Source organism: Ranitomeya imitator, chromosome 3 (genome assembly GCF_032444005.1).
Source record: "Ranitomeya imitator isolate aRanImi1 chromosome 3, aRanImi1.pri, whole genome shotgun sequence".
NCBI classification, from domain to species: Eukaryota; Metazoa; Chordata; class Amphibia; order Anura; family Dendrobatidae; genus Ranitomeya; species Ranitomeya imitator.
Genome location: NC_091284.1, coordinates 30,021,608 through 30,039,289, shown reverse-complemented (window position 1 = coordinate 30,039,289; position 17,682 = coordinate 30,021,608). Strand labels below are relative to the sequence as shown.

General features: G+C 42.5%; 1 protein-coding gene across 2 annotated transcripts in view; it reads left to right on the top strand.

The window, feature by feature from the left end:
- The window catches only part of LOC138672570 (pneumococcal serine-rich repeat protein-like), a 52,450-nt gene extending 41,398 nt beyond the window's left edge, over positions 1–11,052 (top strand). For both annotated transcript variants that reach the window (XM_069760682.1, XM_069760681.1), the window contains 4 exons: positions 5,266–5,346; positions 6,553–6,665; positions 6,871–7,072; positions 10,165–11,052. In XM_069760682.1, the coding sequence (XP_069616783.1) occupies positions 5,266–5,346; positions 6,553–6,665; positions 6,871–7,072; positions 10,165–10,364 (596 nt within the window). In that variant the 3' untranslated portion in view covers positions 10,365–11,052. The remainder of the gene's footprint in view (positions 1–5,265; positions 5,347–6,552; positions 6,666–6,870; positions 7,073–10,164) is intronic.
- The last annotated feature ends 6,630 nt before the right edge of the window (positions 11,053–17,682 follow it).

Sequence of the window (17,682 nt, the reverse complement as noted above, 5' to 3'; positions counted from 1 at the left end):
CGCGGCATCCCGCGGCCATTTTCCTGAAGCCCCGTGCAGCAGAGCACTCGATCTGCACACGCGCGGCCCCAGGAAGATGGCCGCCCCCACCGATGCAAGGGATTACAGCGCAGATCGCGCGCTGTGTCTTCACCACTACGCCACTACGCCACCAACGTAAAGCTGAGGAAGAACCACCGATGTCACCACGCCCTCCCGACCTGACCAGCCTGATTGACAGGCGAAAACGGCGACTTTGGTAAGTTATTTCTCAGCATACATGGGGAATCGGGGTACACTACATACACTATAGGAACACACAGCGCAGGCCCTATTTAACAGTATTTATAGCTCAATCTCAAAAAACGGGGTGACAGGTTCCCTTTAAGGGGTCCGCTGGGATGATGTTATGGCAGCTAGATGGTATACCTTCCCACAGGTGAAGTGTATCCCCAGGGCTTCCCAGTGTGTAGATGGTGGATGGTGAGAGGCGCAGTGAAGAACAGGGACACAGGGTTGCAGTCTCTTTACCTTTTACTGTAGACTTCAGCATCCACAGTCAAGAGCACCAGATCACAGGGCAGGCAAAGTCCGGCCAGTCCGAAGGCAAATCCAGAGTCCCCTTATCCAGGTGGAAATCAGTAGCCTTCCTCTAGCGCCTGGGTGTTGTAGTACCTTACTGCTGAACCTCTCATAAGGTCCTCACAACTGTTGTAGATGTTCTAGATTTTATGTCTCTCTCTCTCTGTCCCCCGGATGGATAGGACAACCCGTATGACTGGTGGCCTGTGGCTTTTTACAGGGACTCTAGCACGCCCCGGCCTCTGAGGGGTGCCACCGTGCCTCCTGGGTATGGGGCGGTTCAGTAACGTGAAATTAGCTGTCTTGCTGGTCTCTGGAGCAAGGCATAAAGGACTGTTGCTCCCTCGGTGTTCGGCTACCGGATCCTGCGCCTCAGAAGGAGGCAGCCTGTGCAGGACAGAACTCCTTCTGGTTTCCACTCCTTTTGCTATGACTTCGTTTCTCACCCTCTACAATACAGTTCTCTGTTCGTGTCCTTTCTTAGGGGCTGCCGCATGTGGGGCAGGCGCAGCTCCGTGTCCTTCTGTCTAGGCCTCTGACAGGATCCCGCCCCTGTCAGGGACCAACTACCTGAGCCGAAGCTCAGCCAGCATCTGCCTGAGTGAAGCCCAGCTCGCTTCTGCCTAACTTCCTATCCAGACCACCAGTTTTACCTAATTGTGAAGAGTGCCCTAATAAATAGGAGCATAGCCCCCCTGGTGGACTGGAGTATGAAATGTGTTGCATGTTTGTGATACCTGGTAAAGAGATCTCCTTTATTGCCTCCAAACGTAACATCACTCCCCCCTAGAGGAGAATGATATTACTGCCACGACCAGGACCCTGGGGCGCTGCACTAGGATTTAAAAAGCATCATAAAACGCATGTTATAAAGGGAATGACAAAAAAATGACTGTTAAAGGAAAACAAGTAAAAACACAGAAAAGAATACTAAAAAAAATAATGCCAGTAAAGGAAGCCTTAATGAAAAAACAAATGTAAGTGAAGGAGGCCTTAGTGTATGTTCCCACAATGCATATACGGTGCATTTTTTGCAGAGGATTTGCCTGTGGAAAATCCATTACGTAGTATTCCTTTGCCCGCCGTATTAATAAGATATTTCTAAATTGTGCTGCCTGACCTTTCACGCAAGCACCCTCGCCGACAAGTTTCACATTTAATCTGGCTTCTTCAGGGGTACAGGGGCTTATATTTAAGCAAAGGGTGAAATGTGAAGAAAATCCACATTAAATTCAATGGGAAAATTCCACTTCATAAGGTCCCGTGGGAATGTAACCTATAGTTTGCAACAAACAGAGCCCGGATACAACTCAGGATGTATGCAATAATTAGTGATAATTATGGGTCTGCAATTGCCCTTTGACCTCTCTGGGAACTGTTAGACTTTTTTAAGCTGCACGATTATTAGCGGATTATCTGATTTACTGTAGTAAATGAATAGACAATAATCATTCATATGAAAGGCGAGGCACTTCATGTTTATGACATTTTTTTCTGTATTCTTTGGGGTTATGAAAATGGAGGCTTTTGTGAACAAGAAAAACACTAGGCCTCATGAGGCAAAGGTGTTGCCCATAGCAACCAATGAAATCACTGCTTTCATTTTATAACCTGGGCTTGGGAAATGAAAGCTGGAATCTGATTGGTTCTGCTTAGGCCTTTCTGTTTATATGCAGGTTTTCTGTCACTGAGAAACCCACAAAAACACGTTACAGAAACTGAGTCTCTAAAATACATTTACTTAGATATATCCCCTTTTAATAAACCCAAGTTTAATGCTGCCCACCTACCATGTGCCACTTGTGTCCACTTATATGTGAAAGTACAGCTCTAAGAGGGCCACAGCTGCTTCTGCACCTCTTTTACCTACACCCCTTGATTATATGACCAAGACACTGTAATTATGATGACATTGTGGCTTATTTCTCCCTTTTTTTTGCCTTTGACCTAATTTCCATTTCCATTTCCATTTTCTTTAAAATTATATTTTGCCGTCGTCTTAACAATTTTCTTCCTTTTTGGGTGTCTAAAACAGAGGAAATGATGCCGACAGACTGTTATAAAAAGTGCAATTTTTTTTTCTGCCCAAACTACACTTCAAAGATGTCAGGAGTGGAAAAATTGTGCATTTTTTTGTAAATCGGCGGAAATTTTTAAAATCTGCTGAATTCACAAAATGTTCAATGTTTCCTTGCATTAGGCGCAAAATTAATAAATTTTGACAGAAAAATTACATTAAAAAGCAAAAATTATGAATCAGCCCCATAGATTGTGACATAATAGCAGCATGAGGAGCGCGGATTGTCGTGAATCAGACATTACATAGATATTTCATGGCGACCTGGATTTCATATACCGGTGACTGTCTGCCCAGGTGTCGGGCAGAAGCTTTTGGCACGGCCCAGTGACCCTCCTACACCCAGCCTGCATCTGAACTTATTCTCTTATCCTTATTATAGAAGGTTTTCTTCCCGTGAAGCTGAGTCAATATTTTCTTTGTGTGAGTCTATTAGCACTAGGAAGATGACAAACATTCCCACAGTACATCCTGGACGATCCCCCATGTTATAACTACATGTACAGTGCTGGGACTAAAGGTTCTAGATAGCCTAAAATGAGGTCCCTTCTCACCCCATAGCTTCTCGTTACCCTATATTTATGTCACTGTTATGCTATTGTGGGTGAATATTTTTCTATACTTGTATATGTGTGCACTATGCATGTATATGCGTGTGTAATGTACATACTGTTTACACGCATGTGTAATGTGACTATGTGTGTAATGTGCATGTGTATGAATAATGTGTATTGTGTGTATATATATATTTAAGTGTGTGTGTTCGTTTAATATGTATATGTGTATTGTAAAGCGCTGCGGAATATGTTGGCGCGATATAAATAAAATTATTATTATATGTGTGTACTGTGCATATGCATGTGTAGTGTGCATGATTGTGCTACGTAGTTTGTTTTTGAAGAAGGGGGCGAGCACGAAGCGCGTTAAAAAAAACTACAACATTACTGTTCCATTCTACATCAGTGTGGTCTATTCTGAAACGTCAATCTCCTTTTTCTACTAATCCATATTATACGTGTGTGTGAATTTGGGTGTATTATGCATATGCGTGCATAATGTGTATATGCATTTATATTGTGTGTATGTACTGCATATATATGTATATAATGTGTGTTTAGTATGTTTATGTTTGTACTACGTATATGCATATGTAATGTGCATGTTTTGTGTGTGCATAATGTGTATATGCATTTATATTGTGTGCATGTGTATATATATGTGTGTGTGTTTAGTATGTTTATGTTTGTACTATGTATATGCATTTGTATTGTCTATAAATGTTCCTATATGTGTGTGTGTGTTTAGTATGTACTGTATATGTTTGTACTACGTATATGCATATGTAATGTGCATATTTTATGTGTGCATAATGAGTATATGCATTTATATTGTGTGCATGTGTAAATATATGTGCGTGTTTAGTATGTTTATGTTTGTACTATGTATATGCATTTGTATTGTCTATAAATGTTCCTATATGTGTGTGTGTTTAGTATGTACTGTATATGTTTGTATTAGGTATATGCATGTGTAATGTGCATATTTTATGTGTGCATAATGTGAATATATATATATGTAATTTGTACATTTGTGTGTAATGTACTCATGTGCATATGGATGTTGTATATGTGTGTACTATATATGTATATATGCCAGTGCAATGTGTATATGTGTGTGTAACGTGTAATTTAATGCACATATATGTGTATACCATGTGTGCTTGTGTAAAACAGAAACACATGAGCTGTGCACACGGTGAACAAGCCTGTATGGACATTGTTCACACCACCAAGAAACTGGAACACAAAAAAAGGGCACTGTAAAACCAAAAAATACTCTGTTGCAAAAAATATCAGTAAACAGCAAGTGCTAATAAAAGGATGGAAAAACACAGGTTATTTGGTTAATACGTTTTTTGCAAAAAAAAAATGTATATTTGCAAAAAAACGTATCACCCAAATACGCTGTGTTTTTCCATCCTTTTATTAGCACTTGCTGTTTACTGGTGATATTTTTTGCAACAGAGTATTTTTTGGTTTTACTGTGCCTTTTTTTTGTGTTCCATGTGTGCATAATGTATATACGCTCATTTTATACATGCTTGTGTACTCTGTATGTTGGTGTGTAATGTGTCTATGTGTGCATAGTGTGAATAACCATGTGTATGAATGTGTTTGTACATGTGAGTGAGGCTTTACAGAATTGGTGGCCAGACACTCATCCTGCACAGAGGCCCCCCCTTTATTGTCAGGGGGGTATCCAGCTTTCCCAGGATCCTGAATGCAGAGATACATATATAACAATGCAATGTACCGTAATTTGTTTGCTCTTTAGTAGTTTTCTCCAGACCAGATAATTTCCCATTCAGAAATCTATTAAATTAGTTGTTGTCACCAATCTTTCCTTGGACCCAATAAATGAACATGCGGAATAAAAAATTCCTGAAATCTCTTTGTACAGTTGGCGCCGGCCTGCCCGCGTTATACCCCAGTCATTATATGGGATGTATTATACTCCGCACGGAGCGGACAAGACCGACTTGTTCTTCCAGCTTATGTCACTAAGGAGAATACTGGCAGACCTGATTATGTAGATGGCAATCGTCAATCATGTCATTTATCTTCCAGAACCTGTCGATTGTTATAGCGATTCCACGCTCTGCTCTGCATCCACCTGCAACTTTGACTCCAAAGTCAATATATGTGCTAGTAAGTATCGGCTACACCTATTTATCATTTGTGCAGCGGAGCCCAGTTTGTCATTTCACAAATGTCAATGTTGTAACAGGATGTTTTATACGTGTATCGCAGGTCATTCTACTTTATTACCTTTACTTAGACACACTTTCGGCTCTGCTACATCCCCATTTATCATACTGATAGTTACCTTCTTATTTTTTTTCCCAGTTACCAAAATTGTCTCCACGTTATAAACTTATATTGATTTCCGATACTTGTCTGGGGTATTACAGAATGGATATATAACTGTACTCTATGTGTAAGGGGTCAAGGAATTGGGGCAACTTTTTGCCCCTAAATTAGCACTCACTGCAGAGTAGTAGCTGGGCTTTCCCTAAACCAGGGCAGAATTTCGGTTTAATAACCCTGGCCAAAGTTGAACGTGCCTTTTTAATGCCCTCCTATGCACCCAGAACCTGGGGCATCTCCCCTGCTGATTGCCCATTGCAGCTTCTCCTTCAACCTTTGATAGGACATTTTGCTGATGACCACAACTACTGGGAACCTGTCCTGTACAAGTTGAAGGTATTGGGGTCTTGCAGGCAAGTGGGCCGACCATCACCACCACTGTTCAAGGAGCTGGACTAAAAATTCCCAAGGACCAACACATTCCATTCCTTCTCCACTCTTAAAATGTATTAGGGTTGACCGCATTTCCCAAATTTGATGCCAGAAAAGGTTTAGAAACATTTTTAAGGTGCGATGATTCTCTCTTCTGAGAAAATCGGATCGATTATGGTAATGACCCTCAGCACAAACCGTAATCGGAGTTTCATCCGAGCGTCAGTTTACTGTGATCCGATTCACAGGTGCGCAGATGGAGAGCTTAATTTCTCCATCTTCTCCGTTGTCTGCGTCCGCAGATGTCGGCGTGCGCTGGGATGTCATTCGAGCGCCGTCGGATGGGTCTCACGGATCGGAATCATCAATCACTTTTTTTTTTTTAAATTGATGTGTTTATGAAATGACCAAACTTCGTGGGTCAGCATGCCGTCCGAGAAAAACGCGTTACACAGATGTTCGCATTAAACAAAAGATGAAGATCCAAATTACATGACTCTCCTCTATTAGCATAGAATTTATTACTAGAGTGCACGAAAATAAGATTTCCAAATTGGTTGACCCTCCAAGTGTCCCACGTCATCATCTCTAATGGTCCTTCTCTACTTTCCACAGGTAAACAGGCAATCCCATCCTCCATCCTGATGAAGAACCTTACTTTCACCAAAGACTACTATAATCCATCCAGTGAAGCCTATAGAAATCTCTCCATACTGTTCACCCGCAACGTAAGTAACGATGAAACCAGCACGGCCCAAGGGCGTAGATATAATACTAAAGGCTCATGACAGTTGGGGGCCATGTTAGAGAATTTGCATTGGGGCCCGCGAGCTTCATTGTCTCGTGCATATGGACTAAGGCTAATATTGGGAACTCGTGGTATCAACTATGGACTTACCTTATGCGGACTGACAATTTATTTTCCCTTTGCAGCTAACAAATCACATGAGGATGGCGCTGAATGAGAGCAGTTTCGAGATTGCCATAGTGGGCTTCCGGCGGGGCAGCATCGTTGCCTACTTTGTGTCCATCCTAAATTCATCTTCGCCAATTAGCTCAACTGTAATGGAGAACGCTCTGAGAACTGGTGCCCAAGGAATCTTCCGTACAGATGTCTCAGTCACTGTAAAGTCACGTAAGTAATGTTTATACTTCATATTATATCAGTGCAATTCCAGCTGCATGAGACCACCACTAGGAGGAGTTCACTACACATGAACTAATACAGGTAGTAAAGAACTGTATATATCTGCATGCAGCCACCACTAGAGGGAGCTCACTACATACAGATCTATACAGCCTCCACTAGGGGGAGCTCAATACATATGGATTTATACAGCCACCACTAGAGGGAGCTCATTACATACAGATCTATACAGCCACCACTAGGGAAAGCTCACTGCATATAGATCTATATAAAGCCACCATTAGGGGGAGCTCACTACATACAGATATATACAGCCACCACTAGGGGGAGCTCAATACATATGGATTTATACAGCCTCCATTACAGAGAGCTCGCTACACATGGATTTATATAGGTAGCAAAGAACTGTATACAGTTAGGTCCATATATATTTGGACAGAGACAACATTTTTCTAATTTTGGTTATAGACATTACCACAATGAATTTTAAACAAAACAATTCAGATGCAGTTGAAGTTCAGACTTTCAGCTTTCATTTGAGGGTATCCACATTAAAATTGGATGAAGGGTTTAGGAGTTTCAGCTCCTTAACATGTAGCACCCTGTTTTTAAAGGGACCAAAAGTAATTGGACAATTGACTCCAAGGCTATTTCTTGGACAGGTGTGGGCAATCCCTTCGTTATGTCATTCTCAATTAAGCAGATAAAAGGCCTGGAGTTGATTTGAGGTGTGGTGCTGCATTTGGAAGGTTTTGCTGTGAAGTAAACATGCGGTAAAGGAGCTCTCCATGCAGGTGAGACAAGCCATCCTTAAGCTGCAAAAACAGAAAAAAAAACATCCGAGAAATTGCTACAATATTAGGAGTGGCAGAATCTACAGTTTGGTCCATCCTGAGAAAGAAAGAAAGCACTGGTGAACTCATCAATGCAAAAAGACCTGGGCGCCCACGGAATACAACAGAGGTGGATGATCGCAGAATAATCTCCATGGTGAAGAGAAACCCCTTCACAACAGCCGACCAAGTGAACAACACTCTCCAGGAGGTCGGCGGATCAATATCCAAATCTACCATAAAGAGAAGACTGCATGAAAGTAACTACAGAGGGTTCACTGCACGGTGCAGCCACTCATAAGCATCAAGAATAAAAAGGCTAAAAAACATCTAAAAAAGCCGCACAGTTCTGGAAGAACATTCTTTGGACAGATGAAACCAAGATCAACCTCTACCAGAATGATGGAAAGAGAAAAGTATGGCGAAGGCGTGGTCCAGGTCATGATCCAAAGCATACCACCTCATCTGTAAGACCCGGCGGAGGCAGTGTGATGGCGCGGGCATGCATGGCTGCCAGTGGCACTGGGTCACTAGTGTTTATTGATGATGTGACACAGGACAGAAGCAGCTGAATGAATTCTGAGGTATTCAGAGCCGCCATACTGTGTGCTCAGATCCAGCCAAATGCAGCCAGACTGATTGGTCATCATTTCATACTACAGATGGACAATGACCCAAAACATAAAGCCAAAGCAACCCAGGAGTTTATTACAGCAAAGAAGTGGAATATTCTAGAATGGCCAAGTCAGTCACCTGATCTCAACCCAATTGAGCAGCATTTCACTTGTTATAGACTAAACTTCAGACAGAAAGGCCCACAAACAAACAGCAGCTGAAAACCACCGAAGTGAAGGCCTGGCAGAGCATCAAAAAGGAGGAAACACAGCGTCTGGTGATGTCCATGAGTTCAAGACTTCAGGCAGTCATTGCCAACAAAGGGTTTTCAACCAAGTACTAAAAATGAACATTTTATTTAAAATTATTGAATCTGTCCAATTACTTTTGGCCCCTTTAAAAACAGGGTGGCACATGTTAAGGAGCTGAAACTCCTAAACCCTTCATCCAATTTTAATGTGGATACCCTCAAATGAAAGCTGAAAGTCTGAACTTCAACTGCATCTGAATTGTTTTGTTTAAAATTCATTGTGGTAATGTCTATAACCAAAATTAGAAAAATGTTGTCTCTGTCAAAATATATATGGACCTAACTGTATATCTGGATGCAGCCCCCACTAGGGGGAGCTCAATACATATGGATTTATACAGCCACCACTAGGGAGAACTCACTACATTCAGATCTATATAAAGTCACCACTAGGGGGAGCTCACTACATACAGATATATACAGCTACCACTAGAGGAAGCTCACTGCATATGAATTTATATCATCACCACTAGGGGGAACTCACTGCATATGGATTTATGCAAGTAATAAAGAACTATATATATTTGCATGCAGCCACCACTAGATGGAGCTCACTTATATATGAATTCATATAAGTAGTAAAGAACTGTATGTACTTGCGCAGCCACCACTAGAGGGAGCTCACTACATATGTATTTACACAGTCACCACTAGATGGAGCTAACTATATTTGAATTTATACAACCACCACTAGAGGGAGCTCACTGCATATGAGTTTATACAGTGACCATTAGAGGGAGCTCGCTGCATATGGATTTATACAAGTAGTAAAGAACTGAATATATCTGCATGCAGACACCACTAGAGGGAGCTCACTGCATATGGATTTATACAGGTAATACAAATTTGTATATATCTGCATGCAAACACCACTAGATTTATACAACCTCCACTAGAGGGAGCTCATTACATATGGATTTATACAGGTAGTAAATATAATAATAAATTATTATTACAGGTAGTAAAGAACTGTATACAGCTGCATGCAAGGACCTCTTATATTTAAAAAAAAACCACACAATTAAAACCCGATTGTCCTCGCATGAGTGCCATAATATCCTACAAAATTGACAAAATACCGTACAGATAAAATTCTGCAAGGCGCAACATGAGGTATCATTGCTAATATAATGTGACAACAGCGACACCTGATGTCAATAACAGAAAAAAAACTGCTTTTTATGGTTTTATTTTTCTTTAAGTTAATAAAGGACATATATAATAGCAAACTCCATACACAAGTATTAGTATAAAAAGCAAAAATAATCTGCGAATGCTGCCCACAAGTGATGACATTAACGCATCTTTACCTTTGATTGCAGCGATAATCACAACCCCGACCACGACGCCAAGCGAAGACAGCAGCTGGAGGACGGCCACCATCGTCGTCGCCGTCCTGCTCGGAGTCTTCTTGTTAATTGTCGTAGTGTTGTCCGCCTTGTGGATATACACCAAGAACAGAGCCGGGAGGTTCTCGCCCTACACGGAGAACATTATAGCCTCCTCCTACAAACATTTATAGGGAAAACGGAACGTTAAGTCACCAAATAGATCTGGATTTACAGAATTCAGATGCCGGATTAAAGGGATTTACTATATATAAGGGACCTGGCTGTGATCGTATAGGACTCCTGCTATTCCTACCTAGTATGACGGGAATAAACTGTATCAGTCATATTTTATATCAGTTCCGAAAACCTCCGATTACTCGTTATAGTGATATATTTGGAACTATTTTTTTTGCACTATTTTTCTATGGGGCCGTAATCAGCCAATAATGTGCCAAATAATCAATATAGGGATCGATGAAAATCCCCGTATTGTCGTAAAGAACAAATGTCGCTCTCCTCGGTTTACATGATGATAGTATAATATATATTGTATTTTTTATTATATTAATATGCATTGATTGCATTTATATTATAAGGTATGGAACTATATGTTCTACATGTTACCCTGGCGGTGCCAAAAATGACAGCCCATAACTCCCATTCATTTCCATGGTCGATTAATTCTTTATAGTTGGCTGGGAACAGCACTGGGATCGCTTGGGTGGCGTATTATCAATGATGGTGTATGTATATGTGTATGATGCTTTAAAACAATGGTTATACTGTGCAATGCGTAAAGAAATAATATGTATACTTTTTTTTTTATTTATTATGATGCTATTTAAGCTGAAGACAATAAACAGATTATTTTTTATTAAACTGCGGTTTCTGCTAAATTGGTTTACTTGGAATCAAAGTGTAGTGATAATGGCCACCACTAGGGGGAGCTCACTGAAGACTGATTCAGTTTCCATTCATCTCAATAATAAAATCTATCTGCACTGAGCTCCCCCTAGTGGTGGCAGAACCTGTTTCACTTAATTTTAGAATCACAAAGGAAATTTGCACTTACGTACACATATGTCTCTAAGCAAAGAGGCATTCAGAACTACCGTAAATGGAGATAAAAAAATAAAAATAATAATAATAATAATCTAAAGATAATTAATAAAAAGTCAACTTGGATCACATCACAAAAAGACATTGATTTTTCCTTTCTTTTTATTTTCTGGGCCTATTTCCAAATAGAATGAATGGACTCGTCTCCCATCTGAGAGCTTCTCCACATGTACTACCACTACTATTACTGTATATATTTATTAGGGGTTGTCAACTACCAGAAAAAACATTCTTAAATACTAAGCCCATCCTTGAGTTGGCTGTGTTAGTCTGTATGTGATGAGGTCCCCTTAGTGGTGTGTTGTGAATTCAGCTTTTGGGCTCCCTCAGGTGGTTGTAGAGGGTAATGCAGTTGTGCCTGGACTGCAGGATTGGACAGGTGTATCTACTAATTGCAAAACTGACTGGGGTATATAGCTTTGCAGGACTCTTTAGTCCCTGCCAGTTATCCATTGTTTTTGGAGGATTCACATCCCTTCTGGTCACTCCTGTTCGCTGTGCTTTGCTTCAAAGATAAGTCCTGGCTTTGTTTTTGCTGTCCACCTGCAGTGGACCTTATAGTTCTGTGCATTTCCATGTTTTGTCTTGTCCAGCTTTGTCTGTGAAGTATTTTTTGCAGCCTTGCTGTGTCTCTGGAGATGCAGATATACCCTCCATGTCTTTAGTCAGATGTGGTGTTTTGTATTTTCTGTGGTGGATATTTTCTAGTGTTTTAATACTGACCGCATAGTACTCTGTCCTATTCTTTCTTTTTAGCTAGAATGGCCTCCTATGCTAAATCCTGATTTCATGTCTGCGTGTGTTTTTTCCCTCTCCTCTCACAGTCCATATTTGTGGGGGCTGTCTGTCCTTTGGGGATTTTCTCTGAGGCAAGATAGGTTTCCTGTTTCTGTCTTTAGGGGTAGTTAGTTCTTAGGCTGTGTCGAGGGGTCTAGGGAGCGTCAGGTACCCCCCACGGCTACTTCTAGTTGCGCTGCTAGGTTCAGGATTTGCGGTCAGTACAGGTTCCACCTTCTCCAGAGTACGTCTCATGCTGCTCCAAGGCCACCAGATCTTAACAGTGGTGGCTGTTTAATCTGTATGTAGTGAGCTCCCCCTAGTGGTGGCTGTCTAATCTGTTTGTAGTGATCTTCCTCTAGTGGTGGCTGTATAGACCTGTATGAATTGTGCTCCCTCTAGTGGTGGCTGTATAAATCTGTGTGTAGTGAGCTCCCTGTAGTGGTGGCTGCATAAATCTGTGTGTAGTGAGCTCCCCGTAGTGGTGGCTGTAAAGATCCGTATGTAGTGAGCCCCTCTAGTAGTGGTTGTATAAATCTGTATGTAGTGAACTCCCTCTAGTGGTGACTGTATAAATCTGTATGTAGTGAGCTCCCTCTAGTGACTGTATAAATCTGTATGTAGTGAGCTCCCTCTAGTGGTGTCGGTATAGATATGTATGTAGTGAGCTCTCTTTAGTGATGACTGTATAAATTTGGATGTAGGAACCCATCGTGGGACAAATGGATTAGCAGCATCTCTGCAGAAATGTGAAGAATATTGTTTTTTTTTTAACTCTTTTGCAGATGACGAGGGCATTGGGGGAATGGGTGAGGTCGTAAGTATGGTTTCATTAAGATTATTAAAGGAGTCTGTGTCATTCTTTCAATTAAAGGACTTTTTCTGGGTGTCTGTGTTTTCTTACAATATGATTTATGGGGTTAGTAATGGGGGCATCTTATTGACGCCTCTCCATTACTAACCTCGGGGCTTGATGTCACCTGACAATACAAAAGGGGGGGCTTCAGTATCCCATGGCCCCTTCCTAGGCTATTAACATCAGCCAGCAGCTGTCTGCCTAGCCTTTGCTGATTATTAATTATAGAGGGATCCCATGTCATTTTTGGGGGGGTTCTCCATTTTAATAGCCAGTAAAAGCTAAGTATATAGCTGTGAGCTGATATTAATAGCCCGGGAAGCTCCTTGGGTGTTAACCCCCTCTCAGGCTATAAACATTGGCACCCAGCCGTCGGCTTTCCCTCTGCTGGTTATGAAAATTATGCGGGAGCCCACACAATTTTTTTCGGAAAAATAATCTTTTATTAATTAAATACATGTCCCATAATTTGCACACACACATACTATTTGTATTTGTCACTGACATCTATATATCTACCTATGCTATATGTATTTACTGTATGTAATCATTCTCTTCTATCTTGTCGGGTCCTGCTGTGATTTTACAGTACACGGTGTTATGTTTGCTAATGACAGGTGTTATGAAGGCAATCCAGAAACACAGTGTGCTTAGCGATCAGAGCGCACACAGTGATCTGACAAATACCCAAAAATACAAGAACGAGCTCTGAGACGTGGAAACTCTGTAGACTGCACACCTGATCCTATCCTAAACACAACTAAAAGCGGCTGTGGTTTGCGCCTAACAACTACCTAGGCAACTCGGCACAGCCTAAGAAACTAGCTAGCCTGAAGATAGAAAAATAGGCCTGACTTGCCCCAGAGAAATTCCCCAAAGGAAAAGGCAGCCCCCCACATATAATGACTGTGAGTAAGATGAAAAGACAAAACGTAGGGATGAAATAGATTCAGCAAAGTGGGGCCCGATATTCTAGGACAGAGCGAGGACAGTAAAGGGAACTTTGCAGTCTACAAAAAACCCTAAAGCAAAACCACGCAAAGGGGGCAAAAAAAACCCACCGTGCCGAACTAACGGCACGGCGGTACACCCTTTGCGTCTCAGAGCTTCCAGCAAAACAAAAGACAAGCTGGACAGAAAAAAAGCAACAAAAAAGCAAAAAGCACTTAGCTATACAGAGCAGCAGGTCACAGGAACAATCAGGAGAAGCTCAGATCCAACACTGAAACATTGAAAAGGAGCAAGGATAGCAGCATCAGGCGGAGTTAAGTAATGAAACAGTTAACGAGCTCACCAGAACACCTGAGGGAGGAAGCTCAGAAGCTGCAGTACCACTTGTGACCACAGGAGTGAATTCAGCCACAGAATTCACAACAGTACCCCCCCCTTGAGGAGGGGTCACCGAACCCTCACCAGAGCCCCCAGGCCGACCAGGATGAGCCGCATGAAAGGCACGAACAAGATCGGAAGCATGAACATCAGAGGCAAAAACCCAGGAATTATCTTCCTGAGCATAACCCTTCCATTTAACCAGATACTGGAGTTTCCGTCTAGAAACACGAGAATCCAAAATCTTCTCCACAATATACTCCAATTCCCCCTCCACCAAAACCGGGGCAGGAGGCTCAACAGATGGAACCATAGGTGACACGTATCTCTGCAACAACGACCTATGGAATACATTATGTATGGAAAAGGAGTCTGGGAGGGTCAAACGAAAAGACACAGGATTGAGAACCTCAGAAATCCTATACGGACCAATAAAACGAGGTTTAAATTTAGGAGAGGAAACCTTCATAGGAATATGACGAGAAGATAACCAAACCAGATCCCCAACACGAAGTCGGGGACCCACACGGCGTCTGCGATTAGCGAAAAGTTGAGCTTTCTCCTGGGACAAGATCAAATTGTCCACTACCTGAGTCCAGATCTGCTGCAACCTATCCACCACAGAATCCACACCAGGACAGTCCGAAGACTCAACCTGTCCTGAAGAGAAACGAGGATGGAACCCAGAATTGCAAAAAAATGGAGAAACCAAGGTAGCCGAGCTGGCCCGATTATTAAGGGCGAACTCAGCCAACGGCAAAAAGGACACCCAATCATCCTGGTCTGCAGAAACAAAACATCTCAGATATGTTTACAAGGTCTGATTGGTTCGTTCGGTCTGGCCATTAGTCTGAGGATGGAAAGCCGAGGAAAAGGATAGGTCAATGCCCATCCTACCACAAAAGGCTCGCCAAAACCTTGAAACAAACTGGGAACCTCTGTCAGAAACAATATTCTCAGGAATGCCATGCAACCGAACCACATGCTGAAAGAACAAAGGTACCAAATCAGAGGAGGAAGGCAATTTAGCCAAGGGCACCAGATGGACCATTTTAGAAAAGCGATCACAGACCACCCAAATGACTGACATCTTTTGAGAAACGGGAAGGTCAGAAATGAAATCCATCGAAATATGTGTCCAAGGCCTCTTTGGGACCGGCAAGGGCAAAAGCAACCCACTGGCACGAGAACAGCAGGGCTTAGCCCTAGCACAAATCCCACAGGACTGCACAAAAGTACGTACATCCCGTGACAGAGACGGCCACCAGAAGGATCTAGCCACTAACTCTCTGGTACCAAAGATTCCAGGATGACCAGCCAACACCGAACAATGAAGTTCAGAGATAAGTTTATTAGTCCACCTATCAGGGACGAACAGTTTCTCTGCTGGACAACGATCAGGTTTATTCGCCTGAAATTTTTGCAGCACCCGCCGCAAATCAGGGGAGATGGCAGACACAATGACTCCTTCCTTGAGGATACCCGCTGGCTCAGATAAACCCGGAGAGTCGGGCACAAAACTCCTAGACAGAGCATCCGCCTTCACATTTTTAGAGCCCGGAAGGTACGAAATCACAAAGTCGAAGCGGGCAAAAAATAACGACCAACGGGCCTGTCTAGGATTCAAGCGCTTGGCAGACTCGAGATAAGTCAAGTTCTTATGATCAGTCAATACCACCACGCGATGCTTAGCTCCTTCAAGCCAATGACGCCACTCCTCGAATGCCCACTTCATGGCCAGCAACTCTCGATTGCCCACATCATAATTACGCTCAGCGGGCGAAAACTTCCTGGAAAAGAAAGCACATGGTTTCATCACTGAGCAATCAGAACCTCTCTGTGACAAAACCGCCCCTGCTCCAATCTCAGAAGCATCAACCTCGACCTGGAACGGAAGAGAAACATCTGGCTGACACAACACAGGGGCAGAACAAAAACGACGCTTCAACTCCTGAAAAGCTTCCACAGCAGCAGAAGACCAATTAACCAAATCAGCACCCTTCTTGGTCAAATCGGTCAATGGTTTGGCAATGCTAGAAAAATTACAGATGAAGCGACGATAAAAATTAGCAAAGCCCAGGAACTTTTGCAGACTTTTCAGAGATGTCGGCTGAATCCAATCCTGGATGGCTTGGACCTTAACTGGATCCATCTCGATAGTAGAAGGGGTAAAGATGAACCCCAAAAATGAAACTTTCTGCACACCGAAGAGACACTTTGATCCCTTCACAAACAAAGAGTTAGCACGCAGGACCTGAAAAACCATTCTGACCTGCTTCACATGAGACTCCCAATCATCTGAGAAGATCAAAATGTCATCCAAGTAAACAATCAGGAATTTATCCAGGTACTCACGGAAGATGTCATGCATAAAAGACTGAAACACAGATGGAGCATTGGCAAGTCCGAACGGCATCACTAGATACTCAAAATGACCCTCGGGCGTATTGAATGCAGTTTTCCATTCATCTCCTTGCCTGATTCTCACCAGATTATACGCACCACGAAGATCTATCTTAGTGAACCAACTAGCCCCCTTAATCCGAGCAAACAAGTCAGATAACAATGGCAAGGGATGCTGAAATTTAACAGTGATCTTATTAAGAAGGCGGTAATCAATACACGGTCTCAGCGAACCATCCTTCTTGGCTACAAAGAAGAACCCTGCTCCCAGTGGTGATGATGATGGGCGAATATGTCCCTTCTCCAGGGATTCCTTCACATAACTGCGCATAGCGGCGTGTTCAGGCACGGATAAATTAAATAATCGACCTTTAGGGAATTTACTACCAGGAATCAAATTGATAGCACAATCACAATCCCTATGCGGAGGTAGAGCATCGGACTTGGGCTCTTCAAATACATCCTGATAATCAGACAAGAACTCTGGGACCTCAGAAGGGGTGGATGACGAAATCGACAAAAATGGAACATCACCATGTACCCCCTGACAACCCCAGCTGGATACCGACATGGAATTCCAATCCAATACTGGATTATGGGTTTGTAGCCATGGCAACCCCAACACGACCACATCATGCAGATTATGTAGCACCAGAAAGCGAATAACTTCCTGATGTGCAGGAGCCATGCACATGGTCAGCTGGGTCCAGTACTGAGGTTTATTCTTGGCCAAAGGTGTAGCATCAATTCCTCTCAATGGAATAGGACACCGCAAAGGCTCCAAGAAAAACCCACAACGTTTAGCATAATCCAAATGTAAGAGGGTGAACTGTAGTCCCACTGAGAGGGCACTAGGACCCTGTGGTTTTTGCCTATTGCAGAAGAGAACAGACCGTGCAAAACTCCCAGAGACAATGTGTGCTGCTGGGTGGGGTCTAGTGTCTCAGGTGTAAAGTGAAACTTGGAAGTGAGAGCTGAGAGAGAAAAAGGCGGGAAGCAAAGGCAGAAGCTGCTGTGATATCTTA